At 39.2% G+C, this 12,641-nt stretch overlaps 1 protein-coding gene across 4 annotated transcripts in view; it reads left to right on the plus strand.

Annotated features, from left to right (window-relative positions):
- NMI (N-myc and STAT interactor) overlaps positions 1 to 12,641 on the plus strand; it is an 80,476-nt gene that overhangs the window by 58,504 nt on the left and 9,331 nt on the right. For 2 of the 4 annotated variants that reach the window (XM_081814457.1, XM_081814456.1), the window contains exons 2-5: positions 5,503 to 5,589; positions 6,551 to 6,646; positions 9,140 to 9,302; positions 12,491 to 12,597. In XM_081814457.1, coding sequence (XP_081670583.1) covers positions 5,509 to 5,589; positions 6,551 to 6,646; positions 9,140 to 9,302; positions 12,491 to 12,597 — 447 coding nt within the window. In that variant the 5' untranslated portion in view covers positions 5,503 to 5,508. Of the gene's footprint in view, positions 1 to 38; positions 234 to 5,502; positions 5,590 to 6,550; positions 6,647 to 9,139; positions 9,303 to 12,490; positions 12,598 to 12,641 lie in introns of those variants that run through there. The other 2 variants (XM_006734374.3, XM_031029310.2) reach the window with 2 other exon arrangements.

Here is a 12,641-nt window from a genome sequence, read left to right on the forward strand (position 1 = left end):
TTCCCTTCCTTTTTTCCCTCTTTCTTCTTTTTTTGTTTTAGGAACCCAGACGTTAATCGGAGTGACGGGCCCTCGGGAATCAGGCCGCGCCGGCCTCGGGGACCCGGCGGCCCGCCCAGCCCACGGGGCTCCTGGCCACTCCGGAGGGCGCTCGCTCGGCGCGCCGCCCAACCCGCTTTCCCGGAAGGGCGGGCGCGCTGGGCTCGCCGCGCTGCCTTCCACCGGCGAGGCGGGTGAGTGGACACCCTGCCGGGTTCCCTGGCTGCCATCCCTGCTCCTAGAGAAGCCCGGGTGGGGAGCGAGGCGCGCTCCGCGGGGCCGCCCACTGCAAGGCGGGCAGCGCCCCGCGGGGAGCTAGCGGGTCGCTATGGGACGCTGCCGCCGGGGTGGGGGTGGAGGCGGGGGAGAGGCGGGCTGCGTCAGTCGTCCCCCCCACCCCATCCCTCCGGCCCTCCTCCCCCCAGCCGCCAGCCGCCGCCTCTGACCTTGTCTTCTTAGAGTGGTTTGCTTAATTTCGGAAATTGAAAAGTGAAATGGTTTGTGTTTCCCCACTGTTTCCGTATCGTCTCCCAGGATAGTTCTTACGGAAACTTGATTCCTTAAGGAGATTTACTCTCCTTGGCAGGTCCAGGGTTTGGCAGCTGTGCTTCACTTTTCGGAATATGCAGGGATTTTCTCAAAAGAGACATCTAAAGGAGAACACGATGTTTTTCTGTCTGTAGAACATGGATACTTTTTTTTTTTGTAACTGTATATGTGTATCACCATTGTATTAATCACCCCCTCCTTTCTTTCAGCCCCTCGTTTCCTTTTTGGGCCAGGCATGCACATGGAAAGATTTCATTCCGTCAGACCTGGCACGAAGGGATATGAGTATAATAGGAAAATAGGTGACAGGTGGGTGGTGGTAATAACAATGACCACCGACTTAGTGGTTTAAAACCACAAAGTTAGGGAAGGCTGGGTGGCTCAGTCGGTTGGGCATCTGCCTTTGGCTGGGGTTGTGATGCTGGGGTCCTGGGAGCAAGTCCCATACTCGGCTCCTTGCTCAGCAGGGAGCCTGCTTCTCCCTCTGCCTGCCGCTCCCCCTGCTTGTGCTCTGTCTCTGATAAATAAATAAAATCTTAAAAACAACAACAACAACAAACCACAAATTTATTATCTTAACAGTCTGTAGGTTAGAAGTCCAACCTGGATCCCACTGGCCTAAAATCAACTTGTCTACAGGGTTGCCTTCCTTTCTGGAGGCTACTGGGGTGAATCTCTTTTCTGTTTGTTTGTTTGTTTGTTTTTTCCCCAGCTTCTGTGTGTTGCCCACCTTCCTCTGCTTAGTGCTGCCCTTTCTCCATCTAAAAAGGCAGCAACACTGCATCTCTCTGACTTTTTTATTCTGTTGTCACACCTCCCTCTGACTCTGCTCTTCTGCTTTCCTCTTTTACTTTTAAGGGCCCTTATGATTGAATTGGCCTTATGGATAATTCAGGATGATTTTCATATTAAAGTCAGCTTTAATACAATCTTAATTCAATCTACAACCTTAATTGTAATCTGACATATTCATAGATTCTGGGGATTAAGAGTGGGTATGTTTGAAAGGGTCATTATTTTGCCTACCATATAATGGCATAAAAGGTAGCCTATTACTGTACATCCCACTCATGCGAAGAAGGAAAGTATCCAGACCCTAAATATACCAAAAAAAAGTTCTGGGAGTATTATGTAGTAGACCATTTATATGAGATAAATATATTGAGAGTCTTCATTACAAGCTTTTAAGAATATTGATTTTTTTTTAAAGAGTTTATTTATTTATTCATGAGAGACAGAGAGAGGGAGGCAGAGGGAGAAGCAGGCTCCCAAGGAGCAGGGAGCCCGATGTGGGACTCGATTCCAGGACCCTGGGATCATGACCTGAGCCGAAGGCAGATGCTTAACTATCTGAGCCACCCAGGCGCCCAAGAATATTGATTTTTTTTTTTTTTTAAAGCAATAAAAAAATGTTGCCATTTCTGCTTTCTGGAAATGTAATAACAAAACTTCATATGCATGGGATGTCCTGAACAGAACAAATACTAGTCAAGATACCATGCAATTCTGTAAATATTGGGTGTTTTCAGTGTGTGTGCTTATATTATGCTCTGAATGGATGCAAGGAGGAGTGGGCATGGTCCTTCGCCTCAACGTCATGACCATCTAGTCATGGAAGATGACATGGGTACACAAATAATTAAAGCTCTCCAAAAGAGCTAAAAGAGGGAGAAGTAATGTCCTGTAGGGGAATCAGAAAAAGCTTTAAAAACTTGGGGGAAACTTGGGGTAGACCTTGAATAACTGTAGAATTTCATTAAGGTTGGGAGGAGAGGAAGGATGTGACATATTAAGGGACAGGAGGGAGAAGAGGGACCCTTTGAGTGTTTAGTGTGGTTAGGGTACTTAGTCTAGAAGTTGTCTAAATAAGACTAGAAAGTAAGTTTTGGTTAGATTGTGTAAGACCTTGGATGACTATTGGGTGTCGTTGTAAGGACTCTGCAGGTGGTGCAATAGGGAGCTACTGATGTATTTTGAAACCATCTCAAACTTACAGAAAAGTTGCAAGTACAATAAAAACAGCTTCTGTTTTTCCTGAATTATTTGAGAATAAGATTCTAACTTCAAAACCCATTACCCTGGAATTCTTGAATATATATTTCCTAGAAAAAAGGTATTCTCTACATAACTAAAATTCAGTAATCAAAATCAGGAAATTATATTGATACATTACTGCCATCTAATCCTTGGATCCAATTCACATTTTGACAGTTGTGCCAATGATATCCTATATAGCAAAATGACCCAATTCAGAGTCATGCATTGCATTTAATTGTGATGTCCCTTTAGTCTCCTGTCTGGAAGAGTTTCTCAGCCTTTCCTTGGCTTTCATGAACTTAACACTTTTGAAGAGTACAGGCCAGTTTGTCTAATGTTTCCTCATGCTGAGATTCAGATTATGTATCTTTGGCAGGAATATCATAGAAGTCGTGCTGTGTTCTAAGGGCACTCTATCAGATGGCAGATGATTTTGACTTATCTCATTATTTACTTTGATTATTTTATTATGGTGGCGTCTGCCTGGCTTCTTCAATGTAAGCTACTTTTCCCCCTTTGAAATTAGTAAGTATTTTGTGGGGAAGTATTTTGAAACTAACTACATGGTCCTTTTCTCACCAAAATTTCAATTTGTGTATGTATGTATGTATGTCAGTATGGACTCATAGTTTTTTATTTTCCTCAGTGGATTTAATCATTACCATCATTTTTTTTATGCTTAATTTATTCTTAGACTTGGCTAGTGAGAACCTCCTCAGGCTGGATTCTGTGTTTTGTTTTGTTTTGTTTTGTTTTGTTTAACATGCTCTCATCATTTACTGAGCATTTTCTTGCTTTCTGGCACTATAAGGTGCTTATTTTGTATTTTTCTTGTCCCAGTCCTGGAATCAACCATTTCTCTGAAAAGCCTTGGTTCCTTGTAAGGGAAAACGGTATTAGAAACCAAATTCTGGGTGCTAGATGTGCTCATTGCTTCTAGGCCCTCTGAGAAGACAGAGCTAGGGAATATATATACAGATAGATATAGGTATGTATATATGTGAGCACACACACACATCTATATTTATATCTCTATCTTTCTCTCATTCTATTGGAAATCATGAGATTATACTGATAGTTCCAGTTCCAACCCACAGCATTCATTCTAGTTTTCTGTCTTTCTATATTTATAATTAACTTACCTGGCAATGAACAACCTGGTTTCTTTTATCCTCTGTATATTTACTTACTTGAAAATCCCCTTCATGTACCTTTGGCCACTGGAAGCTCTCCAGGCTTATCTTGTATATTTCCTGGCCCATGGGTAGAATCAGCCATTGCTCCAGGGAATCCTGGTTCCTTTTATTGGACGATAGATTAGAAACCAAGATCTAGATGCTATATGATCCCCTCTGTTTCTGGACACTGCTTGTGTTCACACTAATTTTTTGCCAGTCTTCTGTTTTTTTTAAGGAGAAATAAATTTTTTTCCTGTTTCTTCTACAGGAATAGTGAGAATTTAGCTACTTGAAATTTTAGAGGATTATATCACAAACTGGTTATTAATGTGCTTCTAAAGCAATAAAAACAGTTATGATATTCCTTGTCTCATTTTTGATCTGGGACCTCTCCATCTCAGTAAATTCATATGCAGGCAAATGTCCTTTACTGTTTTTGTGCCATGGATTCCTTCCCAGTCTGATAAAGCTCATGGGCCTTTAAAAGAAAAGTTTTTAAATGTATAAAATAAAATATGTAGAATTACAAAGGAAACCAATTATATTGAAATATGATTATCAAAATATTAAAAAAGCAAATTTTTGATACAGTAATATATATCAATATGTTACAGTATAAGACCTAGTAGTGAGTTTAATAACTACCATAATTTTTTTTTATTTTTTTATTTTTTTTAAAGATTTTATTTATTTATTTGACAGAGAGAGACACTGAGAGAGAGGGAACACAAGCAGGGTGAATGGGAGAGGGAGAAGCAGGCTTCCTGCTGAGCAGAGAGCCTGACAACATGGGGCTCGATCCCAGGACCCTGGGATCATGACCTGAGCTAAAGGCAGATGCTTAACAACTGAGCCACCCAGGCACCCCAGTAACTACCATAATTTTGAAGGAAGGTTTTACACAAAAAAAATTTCAGGATATCTGCAATAGTTAAAACATTTTATGAAAATATTTGTGCCATATTGGGAACTTTTGCAAACGTTATGTGCCTTGTTGCCTATATTTATATTTGAAGAGAATGCTAAGTTTCAATCAGAGATTATTAGAAGTAAAGGTGTAATTTTTTTCCTATTCAGGTGTATGGACTAGGGAGGATTTGTGAAAACTCTAGATAAGAACTGGGTACATGTAGGGACTCCTGGGTGGCTCAGTTGGTTAAGCATCTGACTTGATTTCGGCCTGGGTCTTGAGCTCAGGTTCGTGGGTTTGAGCCCCGCATTGGGCTCCATGCTGGGTGTGGAGCCTACTTAAAAAAATTTAAAAAGAACTACTCTACGTGTAGAGGAGTTTGGGGAGGACTTTTTACTCCATTTACATTTGGGAAATAAATAGGGAGAATTGGATGTTTAAATCAAAACCTTTGAAAAGTCCAAAATAGTAATCTTTTAAAATGGGGCACCATAATATGATTAAGATGTGAACCTCAAAGGAATGTTAATACCTATCATTTTCTATTACTGTGTTGAAAAGCAAACGATCTTTAGAACCCTTTTATATATTTGTAGGTGTGAAAGTTATTTGAAATACAGACTCTGTTCAAATATAAGCCACATGATAATAAAGACTTTGATGATAGGAAAAAAGATACAGCAAAGAAGAGATGTTTCTTTTTCTGTAAAAGGGTAAAAGTTTTTTCTTTTTTCTTGAATTTGTGTATATGTACTATTTTTAAAAATACTTATTTTTTGTAATAATTAGGTAATCATGGCAGCTGATGAAGATAACAAAAAAGTTCTTAAGGAGCCTTGGTCAGATGAAGGATTTATGAAAGATGAACAAAGAGAGGTAAAAATTACTGGGTCCTATTAAAAATTAATTTATATCTATTAGTTTTACAGTGAGGCATGTTTTATATGTTTTTGCCCAACATTACTTTGAATTTGGGAAGATTTTAAGGTTTTCAAAAATTTTTTCTTCCATTATTCAAGCCTTACAAAAAGAATCATATTTCTATTCTTTCTTTTACAAGGCTTCAACATTAGCTGTTTTTTCCTTCCCTCCATCCTTTCTTTGATTTACACCCAGAAATTAAAAACTTAGTTAGCAATTATCTGATCAGACCCAAGAGGGGATGGAGGCTCAGGTAGCTTAAGCCACTTACCCAGGGCCATATGCCTGGCATGTCAAAGCAGCTGTACCGTGGGAATCACAGCAAAAACATTTTTTGATTGCCCCCAAGTAACATATTCCACAATTACGTGCAATTTATTTATTTATTTTTTAAAGATATATTTATTTATTTTAGAGAGAGAGAGAGCACACGCAAGCATGAGCTGGATGGGGGTGGTAGGGGCAGAGGGAGAGAGAGAAAGAGAGAGAGTCCCAAGCTGACTCCACACTGAGCGCAGAGTCCGACACAGAGCTCAATCTCATGACCTTGAGACCATGACCTGAGCTGAAACCAAGAGTCAGATGCTCCAGCGACTGCCACCCAGGCTCCCCTACAGTGCAACGTAAAAGTCATATTGTTGTCACAAATAACCAGGGAAGGAGTTGATAAGATTGAGGTCTGGCTCTCAGTCCTTGTTCTACTACAAAAATTTCTGTGACTCTGCTTTAGTGTGAAAGGTAGTTTCCCTGCTTGTATAAAGGAGATAATAAAACGTATCAGAGGTAGGACAATCAACAGGTGATGATATCTTTCTTTGTCTTTATCAGGGTGATAGAAATTTAGCTTCTTCAATTTGTTTAGAAAAATGAGGTCAGAGGCTGGGGGAATTTTTTGGTGTTGTTTGATTTTTTTTAGAGATTAATTGATGAAATTGCAAAGGAAAATATTCAGTTAAAGGAGGAGATCCAAAGGCTTGAAGCTGAGTTACAAGAGGCCACCATAAACTCCCAGGTACTTCCTTAATTATTTTATATATCACATTTTTAACTGACACCATTTTTCAGAAAAATCAATATGGTTATACAAAATTCACTTTTAAAACATTGTGGTCATCGATGGCACCACTGTTTGTAATAGCCCCAACAACTCAACTGTCCCTCCGTTGTAGAATGAATTATTAATTTGGGGTGTATTCACACAATGGAATACTACACAGCAATGAGAATGAACAGACTACAACTATATGCAGCCACATGGATGAATTTCATAGATACAATGTTGAGCCAAAAAAGATAAAAGAGGGCACACCATATGCTCGCATTTAAATAAAGCACAAAAGTAGGGTGTTAGAAGTTAGCATCCTGGTTACCCTTGGAGGCAGATAGAAACTGGAAGGGAGCTCAAGGAGGCATCTGGGATGTTGGTCATGTTCTGTTTATTGATCAGGATTCTGGTCACATGTGTGTGATCACTTAGTAAAATTTCATCTGGCTGTACATTTCTGATAATACAGTTTTTAAATTTATGTATACTTATTTATTTATTTATTTATTTTAAATATTTTATTTATTTATTTGATAGAGAGAGACAAAGCGAGAGAAGTAACACAAGCAAGGGGAGTGGGAGAGGGAAAAGCAGGCTTCCGCAGAGCAGGGAGCCCGATGCGGGGCTCAATCCCAGGATCCTGATCCCAGGACCCTGGGATCGTGACCTGAGCCGAAGGCAGACGCTTAACAACTGAGCCACCCAGGCGCCCCTATATTTTTATTTTTTATGTGTGTATGTTAATGTAAAAACAAAAAAAATGATGGTCGTTATCAGTCACTTTTGGATCAAATTCTTGGTCTTCTCACTAAGTTCCTTTATTTCTCTTCTCATCCAAGTAATTTAAATGAATTTCACAGTTTAAAACAATTGGATATATATCTACACCATTTAAGTTCTCTCCTAAATTTTCCTGTATTTGAGTTAGATATAACTTTCACCCCTTTCTTCTTCATAACAACTCATATTGTTAAAAAAAACTCTGTCTTTAAACAATTTAAGTGCTTAAAACATTGTCACTTTTTGTTTCTGAAATGGGGGGTAGGATATTGAATATCAGGAAGTGGAGTTCCCCATGTTGATGGGACTTAGCGAACACTCTGTTACGGTTCTGGTTACTTCTCAGACTGGAGAGGAATCACTTAGTCCTACAACTCAAAGGTCCTTGGGAACCCAGCCAGCTCAGCTGATCCAATTTACAGAGGATTGAAACTGTGGTCTAGAGAGCATAGGTGAGTTGCTCCTGTCCAAGTGTGCCCAAGACCAGAATTAGGCACTCTCATCTAAAAGCTCTCGACTTTTCAGCATTATGTTGGGTATTTCCACATTATTGGGAAACACTCTGCCTTTTCTCAGACACTGCCAATTGTTTTGAAATTGGACTTATGGTAATCAGAAATTCTGTGGAGGTTATGTGTGAAGATATAGAACAAATGTGAGATTAGGTCAGATAACTCATTGAATATTTCTAACCCCTTTGTGATAACACAAACATTTTCTTTCAGCATGTAAAATAATTATGGGAAATAGAAATGCAAACAACATTTTCATCTGTGCATTTATGTACAGTTGTATATGCCTGTTAATCCCAATGATTTTAAACAGATAAGTATAGCCAGTAACTTTATCCTTCAGATTATGAATTTTGTTGATAGTGTCCCTTACATTTTTATAAACCTAAGTTTGATAATGGTTAAAAAGTTGATGGGCAGGTGTTGGGAAGGGGGAATTTAAACTTGATAAATGTTAAATGATATGATTCAGGAGTTTTTCTTTTTGGATAAAATTATCTGGGTTTGCTATCAGAATAAACATGGTATATACTCAACTAATTTATACTGCTTTGTAGTGAGAGTGAATGTACTGTCTAATGATTCCCTTGTAAGATAGCCTATTTTTGGTACAGTTGTTTAAAAGGTATGTATCTGTAGGAGTGATGTAGGCTTTAGAATCGAACACCATACAATATTGGCTAGTTTAAACATTGATTAGAAAAAGTGAGAGAGGGGGCACCTGGGTGGCTCAGTCGTTAAGCGTCTGCCTTCAACTCAGGTCATGATCCCAGGGTCCTGGGATCGAGCCCCGCATCGGGCTCCCTGCTCTGCGGGAAGCCTGCTTCTCCCTCTCCCACTCCCCCTGCTTGTGTTCCCTCTCTCCCTGTGTCTCTCTCTGTCAAATAAATAAATAATCTTAAAAAAAAAAAAAAAGAAAAAGTGAGAGATTATATATTTACAGTTTATCTGGGAAATAATATTAAAGGATCAGCATCTGATTACATTACTGAGTACTTACCTAGGAAGAAGTAATTACTAAAGATATTAAATAAGACCATACTCGGTGTTCGGAGGGATTCTGAAATCAGTGGAGAATAAATTATTGGATGATCAAATCACATTATCACAAGAAGGGCTTAAGTTATTTCTTGTCTTGATTTTAATCAAACATTTCTGTTTAAATTAGATTAAAGAGAATATTCCTGAAACAAAGGTGAAATTCACATCTTTAGAGAATCCTGAGAATGACAGCCAGTTTTTAAATATCTCCTGTTCATTTCAAGTGAGCTCGCAAGTTCCTTATGAGCTACAGAAAGGACAAGCTCTTATCACCTTTGAAAAAGAAGAAGGTATGAATAATGTTCAAAAATTTGACCATGTTACTTTTGGAAAGCACTGAGACTTTCAAAGAGCTTTCTTAGATATTTGGCTATTGCTTTACAATTTTTATATCTATCATCTCATCTCATCTCATAGTGACACCCTGGGTCAGACAGGATTATCCCCATTTTATGATGAGAAAACTGAGACATTAAGTGCCTTGAATAAGATCACTTGTTCAGAACATGACGACTCTGGGACTCAAGCCCAGAGTGTTGTGATAGCTAATACCAGCGTCTTTCTTCTTTCTACTCCACCTGCTACCTCCAAATGATACTAGTAATAATGTCTTAAGCTAGTAGAGCTCTACACAGTTCTCAGACAGTTCTCTCAGACATCTCATTTTATACTCACATGACTCTGAAAGCAATATGATAGGAGAATTGTGGTTTACGTCTTATTACTAAGAAAACAGATTCTCGGGTGTTTAAGTGATTTACCTAAGGGTACATGCCCAGTGAATGGAAAGAGCCCAAGAGTCAGAGATTTGGGAATGGGACCTGATGTTTGCTAAGTCTGACATGGTATAGGACCCTGTTCAGAGCTGGGGGCACGTTAGGACAATCTGGCCTTCAGTGCCAGCTTAGCCCATTTCTAGGTGTGGATTTGGGTTGGGTTCTTTCTAAATCTCAGATTTTTATGACAGGCTTTGTGGTAGTCCCTACCTCTTGGGTTTGGGTTGAGTGTTAAATGAGAAATGCTGGTACAATACTTAGCATGGTGTCTGACACATAATCAACACTTAATAAACGTTAGCTGTCATTATTGCTACCCATTAGGAATTTTCCAGATAAGGAAACTGAAACTTAAAGAAGATAAAGAACTTGCTCAAGGTCCATACAGTTAAAAATTGCAAAACCGAGAGCCAAACCCCTGAGCACCCATGTGCCTTGTACTGGACCAACAGTCCTTGGAGCAGACCACTCTTCCAGGCCTTCAGTCTTATATATGTCTAGTTTTGGGGTGGGACCAGATGGTCTTAAGCCCTTCTGGTGCTCAGATTCTGAGAATCTAGGATTATAACTTGTATCTCCTTACACCTGGTCTATCACTATAGCCTAAAAATAAATATTAGAAAGAAAGGCATTCTAGCAGGTCAGCATATGCACATACTGTTGGTTCACCATGGGTCCACCCTGGATCTACCCTTGAGCTGAGGGTAGAGGAGGAGGCCAGGAGCCCTGTGTGTGTTGGCAGTTGGCAATGGTAATGGGGATACAACCAAAAGACAGAAGCGAGGATTTGGGAGGCTTCTGCTCAGCAATTACCCGGGAATGCTGGGACCAGGGTTGTCTTCAGAAACAGCTGCATCACTGCTTCCATTCTGGGCATGGCTCTGAGGTCTTGCTCTCCTGGGACAACTTTGGGCTTATATACAATTAAACAGAAGTTGGCTTTTGATAGAGTCACAAAAGTTGAAACGCAAGTGGTCCTCTCAGCTGCATCAGATCACCAGATGTTGGAGGGTTGGGTGGGGGGGTGTGGGAGGGAAAGGGCAGAGTATTACTTAATTGACATTTTCTGTTATTGTTGCTTGCTGTCATTAATTAAAAAAAAAGTTGATATTCAAGTTATCGAGTCATATCATGGTACAATGAGTGTGAATTCCCACATGACAACGCCCTGCCTTTTAGCCTGTTTCTCTCTTCCTTCAGCTGTGATGTGTGTGCTGTCTGGTTGTCATAAACAGATGTGAGATTTATTTATTTTTTTATTTTTTTTAAAGATTTTATTTATTTATTTGACAGAGAGAGACACAGCAAGCGAGAGAGGGAACACAAGCAGGGGGAGTGGGAGAGGGAGAAGCAGGCTTCCTGCTGAGCAGAGAGCCTGACAACATGGGGCTCGATCCCTGGACCCCGGGATCATGACCTGAGCCGAAGGCAGACGCTTAACGCCTGAGCCACCCAGGCGCCCCCACATGTGAGATTTATAAGACCAGAGTGGGCATCTCTTATCTTTATGACAAATTAGAGTAAGCGGCTCTGTATTAACAACTGAAGTGTTATAAACTCTCATGTCACACAATTAAAAATAAATGCACCACCCACATGCATTTTAAACTGAAATATAATTGCTATCTGGAGTTTTAATGATTTTTGGCATAATTACATTACTGAGCCTCTCCCATTTGCACAAATAAATTAGATTTGGTAGTTTTGTGATTGGCATAGGCTATCATCTTTTTAATAAAGTGATCTCAAGAGCATTTTAGCAAAAGTAGAATTCCTCATTAAATACAGCAAAAAAATAAAAAAGACTCACACTTTGATATTCAAACCTATGTGGTATTTAATATGTCATTCTTAGGAAAGACGAAAATGAATATTTCTTTGGTGTTTATAACATTAAAGAGAAGTGACAAATGATAAATAAGATTGTCAGAATGCCACTGACCCGTACAACTTTTTCCTACTTAACATGGGAGAAGTTTCTGGCTGTACTTCAACTAATATACTAAGGGAATTCTCTCATCATTCTGTTAACAGGGGAATTCTAAAGGGTGTGTGGCTGTGCTGAAGTAATATATGAATTTCTGAAGGATCACCAGGCTTCTCTCTTAAGGGATGAATCTAGAACTTGATGAGACTTTCTACACTATAGTTTTTTTTTCCAGTTTTACTGAGAAATAATTGACGTGTGTCACTAAGTTTAAGGTGTATGGCATGACGGTTTGATTACGTATATTGTGAAACAGGGACCACGGCAAGTAGGGCCAAAATCCATTTTCTCATATGGGTACAATAAACAGGACTCCCACAGAGTCAACCAAAAGGAAAAAAAAATAAAAAGGAAAAAACTTTTTTTTTTGCTGTAATGAGAACGCTTAGGATCCTACTCCTCTTAACAATTTTCCTGTATATCACACAGGATGTTGTACATTACATTCCTGGTACTTATTTACCTTATAACTGGAAGTTTGTACCTTTTGGCTACTTCGTAATTTTTGCTGATGTATTTTGACATTTTTGACATTAATATATTTATTTGCCACTTTGGTGGCAAGACCAATAACACTTGGAAGTCCTAGGAAATTTTTAAAAATTAGATCCTTCATTAAAGAAAATTTAAAATATTTAGGATAATTTGTTCTTAAACCCAAAGTGAAAACATTTATTAAAATATTGGCAATTAATACTCCCAAATTATTTTTCAGTTGCCCAAAACATCATCAGGATGGGGAAGCATTATGTGAAGATAAAGGATGTAGATGTGGAGGTTTTGGCCAAGCCAGTTCCATTAAATTCAGGAGTCAGATTCCAGGTAACATGCTGATTATAGCTTTTTAGAATTCTGTGAGGTGTCAC

Source organism: Leptonychotes weddellii, chromosome 3 (genome assembly GCF_054177405.1).
Source record: "Leptonychotes weddellii isolate Sample4059 chromosome 3, ASM5417740v2, whole genome shotgun sequence".
NCBI classification, from domain to species: Eukaryota; Metazoa; Chordata; class Mammalia; order Carnivora; family Phocidae; genus Leptonychotes; species Leptonychotes weddellii.